Source organism: Crocodylus porosus, unplaced genomic scaffold (assembly GCF_001723895.1).
Source record: "Crocodylus porosus isolate Cpor-Errol unplaced genomic scaffold, CroPor_comp1, whole genome shotgun sequence".
In the NCBI taxonomy this organism is placed as follows: Eukaryota; Metazoa; Chordata; order Crocodylia; family Crocodylidae; genus Crocodylus; species Crocodylus porosus.
In genome coordinates this window covers 5,635,189-5,651,594 of record NW_017728925.1, presented here as the reverse complement: position 1 = coordinate 5,651,594, position 16,406 = coordinate 5,635,189, and the positions used below count along the sequence as shown (strand labels likewise).

The following is a 16,406-nucleotide window of genomic DNA, read 5'->3' as shown; positions in this document are numbered from 1 at the left end:
AAACTTGTACATTTGTATCATGTGCAAACTTTTTACGTGCAAGACATAACCTCAGAGGAAAGATGAAAGCGCTGATTTTGTTTAGTCCAGAAAAGAGAAGACAGAAAACTGTTATTTTGCCCCTTATAAGTAATTATAACCAGGTGATTTGATCTTCATGGCCACTGGAGGAAGAACAAGAAGAAAACTGGATCAACTTGCAAATAAGAAGAGTTAATCTGGCCAACTCCTAGGGTAGTAAAACACGGAAACATGCTGCATAGGAATGTTGCAGAATCTCCTTCCATGCTGTCTGTTAGGAACAGGTTAGAGAAATATTTGTTGGGACTGTTCCAGTGATGGCTAATCAGTAAGGAAACTGAGTGAATCATCTCCTGAGGTCCCCATCAGTCCTGCATTATTCTATTCAATAATGAGCAGAGGTCAGACATCAGGCCTGAGGCCCTGTGTATGAAATAACTCTGCCCTGTCTTACAGATTGTGCACTACCTAGTCTTTAGTTGCATCTTAGATGACGTTGTTCTGCTAGAGGTCGTGACAGCGATGTGCAAGTGTATGCACATAAGGAAGAGGATGGCATCTACTGACAACATCTTTTCCTTCGTTGATTGTTTAATCAATTTAAATGTTGGGAAACAGTTTCGTAAGTGGCATAACTTTGAGTAATGTACTATGAGTCACCCACCACCATGAAACTGGGCATGAGTTTCAGCTGATAGTTAGATTTGCTCTGCAATTCGCCTTGCAGATGTATAGCGAGTCCTCTTCCCCCATAAACAGCAGGCACTGAATACATGAAATACTCAAGGGCCGATATTTCACTCACATGTTAATAGTCACTAATAGTGAAACTGTGATCATATTTAGGTAGCAAATCTTCAACTGTGGTTAGGTGGCAGAAGTCAACTGAAAGCAATTTACAATGAAATGTTTCACTTGCTGAGGATCTGGTCCACAAGAAGTGCTTTGGCATATACTCTAAGCATGCTCCAAGCAGATACAGGACTATGGGGAGTTCTCAAACTTTTAGGAGGGAGCATACCAGAGTAATTCATACCAGCTGATGATCCAGCCACATGTTGACTGGTCCTGCTCTCCCAATTGTTGCGGTACAGGCAAGCCATTTGCCATCACTAAAACACCGACTGCCACTAATTATACTAATAAACTTTAGAGGTATGTCTGTCTAATGCACTGATCAAGTGTAGCAGATGGAAACAAGCTGATTTAGCACCATAAGACCAGCTAGCTCTCCACAGACCAGCAACAAGTAATGCCTGTCTCAGTGTATAAAACTGCCTGAATTGTACGCCTTGATGTACTGCTCATAAGGTGCTTTTTTCCAGCTCCTTCATACATGCTTTGTGCCAGATCCATGTAAATCAGCAGCATTCCACTGGCTAAGAAGCCATGCTGACTTACACCAGCTAGGAATGTGACCCAAAATAAGTCATGCATTTTGGCTGAACTAGTTTGAATAAGACAAACAGAGCCATTGGCAGCCATCTAGTTGGCAAGCAGCTACTTTCTCCACTGTTACTTTACATAAACAACATGCATATTTGGCACTGACGAGATCAATATAATGCTGCAATATGTTTCATCTTTGTTTACACTGAATGCATGTCACAAGTGGACTGGCGTTCAGCTTTAGATGAGGATTTACAAAGTGCGTAGGGGGGAAAAAGCGGGGGGGGGAGGGGAGAGAGAGAGAGAGAGAGAGAGAGAGAGAGAGAGAGAGAGAGAGAGAGAGAGAGAGAGAGAGAATGAACAACCTTTATCTGCTTTTTATACAAACTTGGTCCCAAGTGCATGAGAGTAGTAAGTGACTCAAGTACAGGTTCCAGCAATAAAGAGTAGACAAGTACAGAAGGAAAGGATGCATTGGGGCAGATTTGTCAGCTGGCATAAAGCAGCATTATCTCTGGGAAGAGCTGAGGATTAGGCCCAGACCTTCCCCATAGTTCTCTCATCCGTACTGCATGATTACAGGTACTTGCAAACCAACAAGGGCAGAGAGAGAGAGAGAAAGGTTCTTAAATGAACAGCCCACATTACTTAGGGGCTGATCTGTGAAAGTGTCTATTTAAACACAAACTGTTATCGTCAGGTATTCTCTCTCTTGAAGCATTCCTAGAATTTTTGTTTGGACTTCTTAATTAAGTCATCTATAGGAGCATCATGATTCTCCATAATTTTGTTGCCTCATTCAAGTGGAAGCTAACTACTTGTGAATGTTTTTCATAGGTGGCAGAAGAAAGAGCACCAAATGCCTTAAAGCAACAGGCAACAACTACTTGTAAGTTTGCCAGTTCTTTCCTTTTGTAGAAGCTCGTGTTTACTTGGGTGTCTGCTGAGAATGGGAGCTACTTCCACAAGTTCTACCAAAATGCACTTTCCTAGTTTTGTAGATTAGATTCCCTTCCCTTTTCTTCCAGTACTTAAAGCCACTAAAACCTCCAAAGGATTCACTTACACTTCTTCTGGCAGCAATTTTTACACAGGGGGTGCACATACCAGGCCTATGTTATCTCTTGACCAAGGCTGCCTTTGCCCCAGTGCAGGGGCTGTCAGGATAGGCTATGGGCAAGTGCTGTGGTAGGAGGGGGTTATCTTGTTGGGATGCAAGGTGAGAAAGGAAAGGAGTAGGTGAAGGTGTGACAGGCATCAGGCACCAGCAAAGCCAAGGCTAGATGGTGGCAGCAGCAGGTAGATAGAGGATATAGAGGAAAAAAAGCTGGAGCAAGCCTGCAATTCCTAAGTAGTGGTGTGGCAAAGTAGGACTCCCCAACTAGCCACAGTGCTAGTTTAGCCATTTGCCTTTGGGCACACCACCCACCTGACTCACCTGCCACACCTCATTGTTGACTAAGGCAGGAGGCTGCCCATTCCTGCCCCGATGCCAGGGGGCACTAGCTGCAGCTCTGCAGCCCAAGCCTCGCAGATGGCATTCAGATGATAAAGCTCCTGACCTGCAGCCAGACCAAGCGTAGGCCTCATTATCAGGTCTCAGACACTCACATTCATACCACCCTCCTCTCATTAGGGCCTCTCACACATCGACAACTTGTACTGTCTTGCTCCCTCTTGGAGTGGGCTCCTTAGGCCATAGGTTTTAGCTAGCTCATACTTCAGGTGGCAGATGTCTTTTGGGCCTCTCCCACAACCCTCACCGGGGTAGTGGCCAGCCAATTACCCAACTGGGTCTAAGCTTGCCCTGGCCCCTTCTGGGGCAACTCTGTACACTCAGACATACTGAGCTCCCAGCTCTCTGGTTTTCCTCCCCCTCACTGGGGCCCCTCATCTCCACCCCTCACCAGGGCTCCACACCACCCCCTCATTAGGGCCACCCCCTCACCAAGTTGCTACATCTTACATTGCCCCCCTCATTGGGGCTCCACATCTCTGCCCTTCACTGTGGTCCTCATTTCCACCCCCTCACTGGGCCTCCAGGGCTTCCCTCCCCTGTGGAGCTCAGGTGTCCGCAGATGTGCCTGGCCTCCACTCATTCTTAACCCACACCACAACTAGTGCTCCAGGGTCTTGTGGGGACTCTCACTCCCCTGCCAGAGCAGCAAGTCATTGTGCTCTGCTATAGCTCTTACGTTTGACCCACACACAGCCTCCCAGTGGTGGAGGACTTACTGGGGTCAGGACTTGCCCCTCTGACTGAGCCCCCTTTGCTTGGCCTCTGGCCCAAATTACAGCCTCAGGCATCTGGAGACATACCTTGGCCTACTCCCCTCACTGGGGCTCCTCATCTCTGCCCCCCCTCATTGCAGCTCCACACCATCCCCTCACTGGGGCCACAGGACTTCCCTCCCTGGTGGGCTCATATGGCCATAGCCATACCTGGCCCCAACTACCTTTCCTCGGGGTCCTACACCAGACAGAGGTCAGGTGACCACAGCCGTGCCTAGCCCCCAATCTTCCTTCTCAGGGTCTTGTACCCCACAGGGCTCAGGTGGCCGCAGCTATGCCTGGCCCACTACCTCCAATGTTATATAACCCACCCAAACGTGAGGGCTAGGGTTAAGGTACCCACCTTTCACCAGTGTGGTAACTGGCCTGGCATTTCCTGGGGGCTCCCGCACCACTGAGAGCCCCACCAGGCCACCCACTCCCGGCAGGGTGCAGTTTTTGGTCATGCCCAAGACCAGGAGCCTCCAAGCCATCCCCTACAGCTCCTACCCTTACCTCCAGGTTGTTGCATGGAGCCCTACAACCAGGCAATGTTACTGCCTGGCCTACCAGCTGCAAACTGCCCTGTTTATATATGTGGCCAGAGATCTAACATGGCCACCACAATCAAGCACCTGCTGGCTGCTTAGCTCCAATCTTAAAGTGACAGGCACCAACCGTGCCCTGCCACAAGTGGATAGGCAGCCTGTCTCCTTTTTTCAGCCGGCATAGGGCTAAGCCCACCCTGTAGCTTGGTAAGATAGATCCAACTATGTTAATATGGAGACAGCATGGAGTTAAAGTACCTTTAACACTTTGATATTCTAATTCAAGAGAAAGGCCTTTTCTTTTCAATGTGTTCTAGTCAGAATTGGTGATTTGATCTGGTCAACCTGCAAAAATCTTCAAGTACAGCACTGCAGCACAAATGAAGTCCAGAAGAGCTCTGTTTTTATCAGCTCTGTCTGAAACTCAACTCCTACCTTTTGTCAACAAAAGGCTAAGCAAATAACTTGTAAAAACAAACCCAGACAGAAATAAAAAGCCTTTGTCTTTAATCAAATCCATTAAACTTGGGAGAAAAATCATTATCTTTTATTATTTGTATTACAGATACAGTATTCACTGATGAAAAGCCAAGAGCACACCTAACAGGTAATTTTACTGTTAAAAATTGTGTGTCCTCTTTGGGTGATATCATGGATGCTGTGCTCCATAAAAGTGCCTCATCTAAATGGAGGCACCTGATGGAATCTGTTCCAATGTTGCAATCCAGGAAAGAAAGTCTTTTGCTGTTTAACTTTGGCTAGATCTTCAGCTGATTAGAATCAACAGTTGAAACATAGGTCTGGTTTATACAGTGGGGCTACAAAGCCTGTCTTTTTTTTTTTTAAAGTGGTTTCTCTACAAAATGATCTGTCAGACTGGTACAAGTTGGTAACAGCTAGAATTGCCCTTGTACTTAAATAAGTGGTTGAAATATTATTCTACTGCAGTACTTACTGGACTATTAATCAGAAGTAACTTAGCTGGGTAATACCAGAAGTACATGCTGATGTAATACCAGAGGTAATAATAGACTGTGAATAGTTAAGTCTGAAGACAGTCTGAATATCAGTCTTCTTTTCTCTTACACTATTTTCATACCAGTATTATCAATTGGCTTCTGGGGACTGAAGCATTATTTACACTAGTTTAAGCAAAAGAACCATCAGGAACATCTGTGGTCCTTACAAGTCTCAGCTATGAAGAGGAAGTAGATGGCTGATCCCAGCAGCAGTGCTTTGAAGCATTATTATACCCAAGAGTCTGGAGAGAGCAGCAATTTGAAGAGCTAAGGGATAATGATTGTAACGAAGGCTAACTATAAGGTCACCTCCTGCTGAACTTTTGTATGAACTCAAGTCCCTCTCCAACCCATCCAGCAATGTACTTATGGAGCACTTAGCAATTCCCAGAGCAGAAACCCAGATTTGTTTGACCTTTGCAGAAAAGCTGAGCAGCAAGGCACTGTTTATTTTAACAGTGAATAAAACAGGGATGAGATGGGGGACATGAGAGGGACATAGGTAAGCTGGGAAGAAATGACGGCAGCACTGCTGCCAGGCATCTGGCAAATATGTGGAACACAGCTGGGATGGCTCAGGAACCTCATAGCTTCCAAAATCCAGTCCCATAAAGATCTTCCTTTTCTTCAGCTATAAGCCAAGCCCCATACACAAAATATGGCCCTGATTCAAAAGGTATTCAAATCCATGAATAAATGGGCACATTAGTAGCCCCTCTGAAGTTCATGTGCAAAAATATGTATGTATTTATGTATTTCAGTGGCTTAGGAAGTGTATCTTTAGTTCATGGAGTCCTGGCTGCATTTTTCACCCTCTTTTAGGTTTATACCCAGTTTCCTGCTTAATACTTGAATGTGTCTTAGGATCCCTTTCCATGCAATTTCCTAATAAGCCAGAGACTTTCCTAATTTTCAAAACGTCTGTACTGAAACAGATTTACAAAGCTGATTTGATTAATTAAATACTCCTGACTTACCAAAAGAGCCATAGAACTGGGAGAACCTGTTGACTCAAAAAGAACAACTGTACTGTACCACAGGTGACTGAGTTTCAAGAGGTTGCACAAGGATCAGTTTGCTTTGGTGAAGCACCAGCAGTCTGAATCAATTTTTTTTCAAACTATTCAGTTTGCAAAAACAAGTTGGAGATCACCCTGAACATCCACACCTGTGATATTTCAAGTTTCTCCTTCTCTGCCATTTAGATACATTCACTATTAATTGCCATATGATGATGCTATCTGAACATTTATCTGTGTCAGTCTGGTTCCCATTACCAGTTGCAGCTTCTGACTTTAAGAGCAATCACTAAACTTTTAGAGCCTGATTTTAACAAACACAGAGGCACACAATTCTAGCAGTGTACATTGTATTTACGACCTGCTTTAATTCTCAGATGGTGCACAGGCTATCTGTATCAGGATTGAAACCAGTCCAGGAATCCCTAAGGATCCAGGAAGCCCTAATAAAATCCAAACAGTTTTGGTTCCTCCCTCTCTTAACAATAGATTTCTGCACCAAGCGGAGCTCAGCTGGATTTAGAGTTCTTGGAACTCTTTCCTTCACCTGCGATTGCAATCCCTGTCTTCCTCCATCTACACCTACGTGGACATGTATGTGGTCATATAAGCTTTCTCCTTCTGTGCACTGGGTTATTTTGGCCTAGCTCCATTATTGGGCAGGTCACTCAAGGCAAAATACTGGTAAACTGCTTACAGAACACCCAAGGCAATGCACATCACATTGTCCTCTTAGGCTAAGTACAGGCAGTCAAAAAACCCAAGGCTGAATCAATTCAATCTTCTCAGGTTAGTCTAAGCTGCATAGATTGAACCAATAAGCAAGTGAACAGACATTCACTTTTGATTCTGCAAATGCAGTGGCCCAGACCAGAAGCTGGGCCTCGAGCAGACAGTTTGAGCCAAGGCTAGCCCACCCACCCTGTGAAGGGAGGTTTGCAGGGGAAGTGCAAGTCATCCTGGGATGCCGGAGCATTGAGAGTTAACTTGAATCTGGAGGGGATCTGGGACAGAATTCAATAAACCAGCGTAACCTAAATCAGTTAAGTCTGATACTACATCCAAGTTTATCTAAACTGGTTTTGGCCATTTTGAAAGCAGTTTATGTGCACTAAACTTCTGTTGTGTTACAGATTTGAACTGGTTTCTGATCACTTACACTGGTTTATGTGTAATTTCAGTCCCTAGCCATTCTGATTATTTATTACCCAAAAAGAAAATTGGAACTATTCAGGCCAAATAAAGGCAGCTATGCAGAATAAAGACCTGATCATGAAGAAGACTGAGCATCTATTTCATAGTTCATAGATTTCATAGATTTTAGGGTGGGAAGGGACCTATTAGATCATCGAGTCCAACCTCCTGCCTTGGGCAGGAAAGAGTGCTGGGTTCAAATGACCCCAGCCAGGTGTTTGTCCAATCTCCTCTTGAATACCTCCAAGGAAGGGGACAGCACCACCTCCCTTGGAAGCATATTCTGTATTTTAGCAACCCTCACAATGAGAATTTTTGTCCTGATGTACAATCTAAATTTGCTCTCCTCCAGTTTATGGCCATTGTTTCTAGTTACCCCGCTGGGGGCCCTGGTAAACATCGTATCCTATATTTCCTACTGTTTCTCTTCCTCCCCCCCCACCCACCGATGAGTTTGTAGACAGCCACAAGATCACCTCTCAGCCTTCTCTTGCAGAGGCTGAAGAGATTTAGGTCCCTCAATTGGTCCTCATAGAGTTTTTCCTGTAGGCCTTTAACCAGATGGGTGGCCCTCCTCTGAACCCTTTCCAGGTTATCTACATCCCTCTTGAAGTGCGGTGCCCAAAACTGGACACAATATTCCAGCTGTGGCCTGCCCAGTGCCACTTAGAGGTGAAGTAACACCTCCCTAGACCTGTTTGTGATGCACCTACTTCTGCAAGAAAGAATGCAGTTAGCTTTACTTGTTACTTCATCGCATTGGCGGCTCATGTTCATCTTGGAGTCAATTATGACTCTGAGATCCCTTTCCGCAGTTGTGCTACTTGGAATGGTGCTATAAGAGTGTTGATGAATCTTCCTCCCTAGGTGCAACACCTGGCACGTATCTTTGTTAAACTGCATCCTGTTCTGTTTTGCCCACTTCCCCAGCCTGTCCAGATCCACCTGGATTCACTCCCTCCCCTCTAGTTTATTTACCTCCCCACATACTTTGGTGTCATCTGCAAACTTGGACAGAGTGCTTTCTACTCCCTCAACCAAATCACTAACGAAGATATTGAACAGTACCAGTCCCAGGATAGAGCCTTGGGGAACTCTGCTGCCCACATTTCTCCAGGTAGAAACTGGCCCATCCACCACCACCCCCTGGGTGCATCCCCTAAGCCAATTTTCCACCCACTGGACTGGGTAATAATCTATATTGTAACTGTTTAGTTTATTTATAAGAATTGGGTAAGAAATTTAAGTAAATAACATCTACCTCTATTCGTTCATCCAAGCATTTTGTGACCCAGTCGTAAAAAGAAACCAGGTTAGTCAGGCAAGTTCTGCCTGCTATGGACCCTTGCTGGTTGCCCCTTAGCATTGTTTTACCTGCTGGTCCCCCACAAATTTGATCCTTAACAATTTTCTCAAAGGTCTTGCCACAGATAGAGGTGAGGCTAACTGGCCTATAGTTACCTGGTTCCTCCTTCCTTCTCTTCTTGAAAATAGGGACCACATCGGCTCTTTTCCAGGGTTCCTCTGGGACCTGTCCTGAGCGCCATGAGTGTGCAAACAGTTGTGCCACTGGTTCTGATGTGACTCCAGCTAATTCCCTAAGTTCCCTAGGATGAAAGTCATTATCATCTTGACTTAAATACATCCAACCCCTCCAAGGGCCCCTTTGCTAGGTTGGCTTCTTTGTGGGTTGGTATCTTTCTTGCGCTTACCTAAAGTCCCATTGGGATGCATGCTTGTATCCATGTCTAGGAACACAGATGCAAAGAAATCATGTAGGAGCTGTACTTCAGCTATCCTATCTGTTACCAGTTGCCCTAGTTCATCTTGAAGGGGCCCTATGTTGCCCTGCACTTTCTTTTTGCTTTCTGTGTATTTAAAGAATGACTTTTTGTTATCTTTAATTTTTGCTGCCAGCCTAAGCTCCATTTCCACTTTGGCTCTCCTCACTGCTTCCCTGCAAGCTCGAGCCAAGCAGGTATAATCCTCCTTGGTGGCTGCCCCCTGCCTCCACAGCCTGTAGGCTTCTCTTTTCTCCTCCAAGCTCTCCTTGATTTCCCTGCTGAACCAAGAGGGTTTCTTTGTTCTTTTGCCCCTCCTTGATGTGTACTGGGATGGTCCATTTCTGTGCCTGCGGGATCAGTCCCTTGACATCCACCCTTCCTTGACTCCCATCTCTCCAATGCTTTTGCCTATCAGTCCCTTCCTAACTAATATCCTGAGCTTATTGAAGCTGGCCTTCCTAAAGTCTATTACTTTCAATAAAATCAACAGACCTTTTTCAGGAACCATTGGTAATTTTCCTGCATCTCATCATATACCGGGCACACACAGCAGTTACCTTTGGAGGAATTTGAAAGGTTTCCTCCATAATTCAACTATGATACAGATACTTAGGCCACATCCAGACAAGCACATCTGTATGGTATGTAGTGTGGCACCACATACTGCACATTCAGCTGTTCTCTGCACTGCAAGGTAGCAGCATAGAAGGGTAGGGGGGGTTGACCCTGGGAAATCCTGGGGTCAAAAAAACCTGTACAAAAAAAAAAGCAGAGTGGCACATGTGGTGGCAGCATGTGCCGTCCAAAACTGGAGCCTGGCTGGCCAAAGCCACTCTCCAGCTGCTGGCCATGATCCAAGAGGCAGGATTGCTGCTGCTGCAGCCCCAGGAGGCCCCCAGGACCCTAAGTAAGGCTGCTGAGGCCAGCACAGTGCTGGCTCCAGCCTTCCCTTCCCCACCCAGGGTAACCTGCCACACACCGGAGGGCACATGGCACAGGTGTTCTCCAGGGACAAGTTACAGTGGCACAAGGTGTGCCACTGCTTCTTATCCCTGAGGAAACAAACATCCATGCTCATGTGGGCATGGCCTAACATGTCAAATTAAAACTCACACTAACTATAAACTCAAGTTCCTGTGAAGGACAGGATATTACCATCTGAATATCAGGTGTCTGATCTTCCTTGTTGTTTATGAGTAACTATATAGATCTCCTTTTATTACCAAAACAAAAAGGCAGGTTTTGTGCAATATGCACAACTGTGGGGAGTTAGCTGCTATTGTTCCATATGAAGAAACACTCCCATAAATAAATTATAAGGCTCTTGTTTCCTGGTTACTGTATGTGCTGAAACATAGACATGGAAAATGGGATAGAAAAGAAGGACAGTCCACAGACACTTTATCCAGAGAACAAAATTTTCAGATTGAATCAGACTTGTAGCCATTTAGTATAGCCTCTCTGAAGCCAAGGTTGGGGACACATCATCCATTTACTGAGAGGAAAATCTGAGTCCAAAGAAAGTTTCATCCTATCCATGTATATGTTGATCTCAGTCAAGCCAAAATATTTTTATATGAAGCATACAGAAAATTATTTGCCCAGATTCCACATAATTTCAGACTAATCTTGACTATTACAGTAGGTACATTTGGGTACTAGATTAATATCAAGACTCTGGAATCAAATAAAGTATTTTGTTCAACCTGAAACTAAAGTGTCATTTGGGAAGCAAGTGTAAATAATCTACCCGTTTATAAAATTGAGGAAAATTTCTAAACAAAAATCAGTTTTGAGTCGGTACATTTTATTTTCAGAATGTTGAACTAGTTCATCCTTTGTGGGGAAAAAACTATCTATGCACAGAGAACCCTATCAGATATTAAATACCTAATCACTAGGGGGTGTGCAATCAGCCATGGGGGGGACCCCAAGTGCTCCCCCAGACCCAAGAAGAACCAGTTGCCAAGCCAGGGGTGGGGACGGGTGGAGGGCAGGGGGGCTAGCGTGTTCCCTGGCAGACCCAAAAGTGCACCGGAAGTGTTTCTGGTCTACTTCTGGGTCTGCTGCCCAGCGTGCTGGGGAGCCCCCCTTGCTTCTGTGGGACACTCCATGCACCCCAGCATCACAGCATACACAAGCCACCTGCTATCTAGAGGTATGTAGAAAAAATATTTAAAGCTGTGTCTATGTCTGAATCGGTGAATCTCTCTGAATCCATTTGAAGGGTTCCAATTTGATTTGAAGAGATTAAAGGGTCCTGTGATTCAATTCAGATTTGGAGATTCAGCCACCGAATCAGGCCAAAAGTCTGCCAAATTGAATCAGGGACCGAAGCTTCACACAGCTCTAATAATAACTCTCTCTTTGATAGACTGTTCTGTGCATATCCTTTTATAGCAACTGATGAAGTAAGCTTGGGTTCACAAAATCTTATGCAACTCTGACTTAGTCTATAAGGTGCCTCTGTACCCTGTCTTCTTCTAATGCATTTCACATCCTACAGTGCAGTAAGCCTTGTAGGGAGGGCCATCTGCACTGGACTAAAGTTGGACCAGTGCTATGCCATGAGAAACAATGGTCTCATTAAAGCTCTGGCCCAGGGCTTAGAAGTCTATGTACATTTCCCAAATTCTTAAAGATGTCATGTATCGAATATTTAATGCGTCTCTTCAGGCAGCTTTGCTTTGGCCAGGACTTCTAAAAGCAGCTAATGATTTTTCGTCTGTCAATTCACAAGTGATCAAACTGAAATGCTGTACTGGATCTTGCTTTCTGAAAATAGACAGTCTTATCAAAATCAGTATTCACCCTTTAAAGCCAGAGCTTCCATTTCCCCAAGCCTCTGCTCTCCAGTGGTCAAGGAGAAATAACAGTCTTGCTTTTCTTCCACCTTTTGTTTATCCTGCACTTCCGCATTTTTTTTTACATTCTTCTGGCCAAGGGGCCCTTTCTTGCAATGAACCGAATGTTTAAAATTGAAAGCGATTCATTTCAGCTGGGGCCTCTGTGTAGGACACTTCTGTAATACATATCAGAGTAAACCACAGATGGTCAGATCAAACAGCATGATGGTCAGAATATTTCCTTTTGAGGAAGTGAAGTTATGAACAAATGTACTTTTTAATTGCTGTACAAGGAGAAGGGGAGATGCTGTTGCACATTAGTTGCTAGGATTAACTATTATATTGTTCTGATCCTACAAATTAGTGCTAAATCATTGTATCTTTAACCCTGAATGAAAAGGTTGCAGCAATTGTCTACAGAACAAGACAGATGTGATAGTTGCGTTAAAAAAAATTATATCTATGTTGTTTGACTGACATGTCTATAGCCTCAAGCACCTGTTATCTTTTACATGTTCACAAACTGAATGAGCAAACTAACTGATTCTTTCTTACCTTTTCTTGTTTCCCCTTCTCAGTTAAGAAACAGGACAGCCAATCTGCTGAAAGAAACCAGTTTCCAGTTCTTCAGTGGGAAGACAATCGAGGCTTGGCATTTACCAAGAAGAACCTGCATTATACCAACAAATCACTGGTGATACCAGAAGCTGGAGATTATTTCATCTATGCTCAGGTCACTTTCCGAGGGCCCATTCTGGACCCCTCTAATACAGCTTCCGTAACTCAGATCATTACCAAAGTCACAGACAGCTATCCTGAGCCAACTCAACTGCTGACTGGCACCAAGACTCTGTGCGAAAATACAGAAAACCAATGGGTCCAACATATTTATCTAGGGGCTGTGCTTCACATGCTGGAAGGAGACAGACTGATGGTGAATGTTAGTGATATCAGATTGGTGGATTACACTAAGGAACACAAGACTTTCTTTGGCGCTTTCTTACTGTAGGTGTCTAGCAACAGCCAAGAAGGACTTTGACTCCTCAGGGTCCTGATACTGTATTCCTGACATGAGAGTTTTCACAAATTTCTTCAGTGAGTGCAAAAGCATCTTATATTCTCAGTGTTATTCTGTTTCTGTATTCTCAGTTACCAGCAGGCTAAGGTAGCCCATGATTTAGTTGACCGCTGTGGAAAAGGTGAAGTTAGAGGCTGAATGTGAGTTTATCATTATACCAAAAATAGTGACAAACTATACTAAAATATACACAGAGAAGAGAAATTAAAACATTCCCAGATTAAAGCTGGGGATTTCATAGATGCCTACAAACAAAAGGCAGTCTATATGTGAGGGGGAAATAATTATCTTAATATAACCAAATCTATGTTAAGTGATTCCACTGCAATAAGCAACCGCCTTTTCTTAAGTAAACACTTTTAACTACCCCAGTGTTTCCAGTATAATATTGCTTTGTCCTTTTACAATGATGATCTCAAAAAGATGAATTAATATTTGATAGTTCCCTATAAATATGTTTGCTCAGTATTTAGCAATAATATAACACTTAAATCTTCAAAGCACTGTTCTCTCCTTATCTGTTTAATTAATCCCTCTCAATTGCTGTGGGAAGTAAATTAAAATCATTTGGAGTTCTCACAAAAATCACCTAAATTTTTCTTCCAGGAAGTTGTTTACTATTTTATTCTGAACTAATCTGCAACCTAGGCTGTATCTCTTTCTATAAACTGTCTATTGAAAAATGTTCATGGTTACTTGCAAAAGTTAATAGTCCCTCTCAGGAAAAAAAGAAGAAATGTTAGCACTGGTTGAAAAACTGAGCTATGAGAAGAAGCTTTTTATATAGTCTCTGGCTTTTATCTGCTCATCCTTCATAAAAATTGAGCAAAGACCTCTGCAAAAAATTCAAATACTAAGAATGTCAACCTGGTCTACAACATAAATGATTCCTGATTTTTCTTTGGTGGGGTGTGTGGTGGGGGGGGGGGGTAGGAAGGGAACAGTAATGGGAGAAGGGAACAACTCTAATATCTTAGAAGTGTCACATAATGGGTGCCTATACACATGCCCAACACCTGCTCCAAAGTGTTCTAATTTGACACATTGAACAAGCTTGAGTGAAAATGCCTCTGCTGCCATTTTGAAGCACAGGGTGCTGAATACATGAGACTCTGCGGGTACTTTAATTAGAGTGGCTCCTGAGAACTGTTCTAATTAAAGTGCCCCTTCCCTCCGCATCTGGAGCATGTGTAAAGACACCCATTGAATACAAAAATGTTTTTTTTTTTCTTTTTAAACTTTGAAGAAGGACTTACCTCCTCTGAAACCAGGTTATCAAAGCAAAGGAAGCTCCAGTTTTCTTTAGGGTGTTGAGACTGTAGAGAAAGAACAAGAGCCATTGGGTGCCAGAGTGAGATAAGAGTAAATATCAAGGCTACTGTGGGCAGTAGTGGGGGTGGAGGGGGGCAAGAACACTACTCAGAAACATTTCATTTCCAGTGTCATGGACTTCTTTAGGCTCATGGTTCTCAACCTGTGTTGCACAGAGCCCTGGGGCTCCACAAGAGGTCATCATGGCTTCCACAAAGAGACTGGGGTAATGGTGGAGTGGGCCAGAAGACAATGCAGCAGCATTGTGGGGCCAGCTCACCTGGCTCCGTATCAAAATTTAGGATAGAGGTAGAGGTTCCCTGGTAGAAGAAGTGATATGAAAGGGTTGTGTGTCTTCAGGAAGTTTGAAAACCACTATTTTATACCATGTCTCTGAGGGAAAATCCCTGGCATTCCCTCCCCACACACTGTAAATACTTCACTAATGATAACTCTAATCAAGTTTACTAGACTTACAGTTTATATTCTTAAGACTGTCTAAGTTTCAAAATCAGGCAAGTAAAAATACCATTACTAAAAGCACCCTAGTTTGCAACCTGAATTCTCTTGTCTGAGGAACTTCCTCCCTTTTCATTTTTTTCTTCCATATGTCCAGAGAAAGTAACCCTGCATTATGTATGAACTCAAAGTACTTTCTGAATGCCATACATCTAAGAGACTTTCCTCCTAAAACAAGTAGCTACAGATATCATGCAAGTATTACATTGCAGGAAATTACAGAAATAGCTTCCAGAGGCAAATTTCAATTAAGGCTCGCAGAAATAGAAAGAAGGAGTGTTTTTTGAGATCAACACCAAACATCTTAGAATTATAGTGGTGCTAAGAACAGAGAATGGAAAAAACAATGATGAGACAATTGATTAAAAAATTGGCATATACTATTCTGAATTCTTTTGAAAAAGTCTGGCCCCTTTTTTGATGGCCTAGTAATGGGAGCACGCAATTCCCCATAGGCTGAAATTAGCACATCTATGAAATATATGTAGATTATGATTGGAGAAGGATTGGATGGGCAATGCCATGATTCAAGCAGTCCCATAACAGTTTTAGAAATTCACAGTGTTTTCTTTCTATAATGAGGTGCTGTGGAGTTGTTCTTTGATTGTAATGTAGTCCCAGTAAATTAGCTTTCTACTCCTGATTTCCATATCTTTATCTCTAAGTCATCATGACTTTATGCCTGGTGCACTAAATCAGGGTAAAACAAGTTTAGGGAAAAGGAGTGTTACACGCAGTACCTGGGACATCATAAAGAGCAGAGTCCTATGGGATATGTATAGTCTGTTCATGTCTTAAAAAGCTCTAGAGCAATAATAAGTCTTTTCTCTCATGAGACAATTTCTAGCCACTGCATATTCATCATACATTTCACAGCTAAAAAAATTGCCTGCTGCAACTCCAAATTAGTTGCCAGTCCCTTTTACCCAATTATCCACAGCACAAACGTTTACTTTTCAAGAGTCTATAATCATAGTATTACTTAGTATAATCTGTTATATGCAACATTATTTTCATTAGAATTGCTTTAGATGTGTTATTTGACACGTGCATATATTTATGCGGTCACACTTTATATATGCAAGCAATTTTTCTTGTGTCACTTGTTTTAGAGTGGTGCAGATGTATTAACCCATACACAGTCACTAGTGAAAATGTCCTTTGTTGTCTGTGGAGGGTGATCTTAAAATCATATATATAAAGAGAAACAGGTTCTGAGCTCACTTATCCTGGCCTCTGTTTGGCATAAATCCTGTGAAGTAAATAGAGTTAAATGAAAGCAGAACCAATGTAGCCTAGAAAGCAACAATGCCAAACAAATGTTTGGGAGGGATGGAAAAGCATGTAATTAAGGATAAAGAGTTGATTGAAATGTTGAGACTGTCAAGTAATTCAAAACCAAACTTT

General features: G+C 43.2%; 1 protein-coding gene across 1 annotated transcript in view; it reads left to right on the top strand.

Annotated features, from left to right (window-relative positions):
- The window catches only part of TNFSF15 (tumor necrosis factor superfamily member 15), a 19,968-nt gene extending 5,668 nt beyond the window's left edge, over positions 1 to 14,300 (top strand). Inside the window, exons 2-4 of the mRNA XM_019540633.1 lie at positions 2,248 to 2,299; positions 4,795 to 4,836; positions 12,670 to 14,300. Of these exons, the coding sequence (XP_019396178.1) occupies positions 2,248 to 2,299; positions 4,795 to 4,836; positions 12,670 to 13,100 (525 nt within the window). The 3' untranslated portion in view covers positions 13,101 to 14,300. The remainder of the gene's footprint in view (positions 1 to 2,247; positions 2,300 to 4,794; positions 4,837 to 12,669) is intronic.
- The last annotated feature ends 2,106 nt before the right edge of the window (positions 14,301 to 16,406 follow it).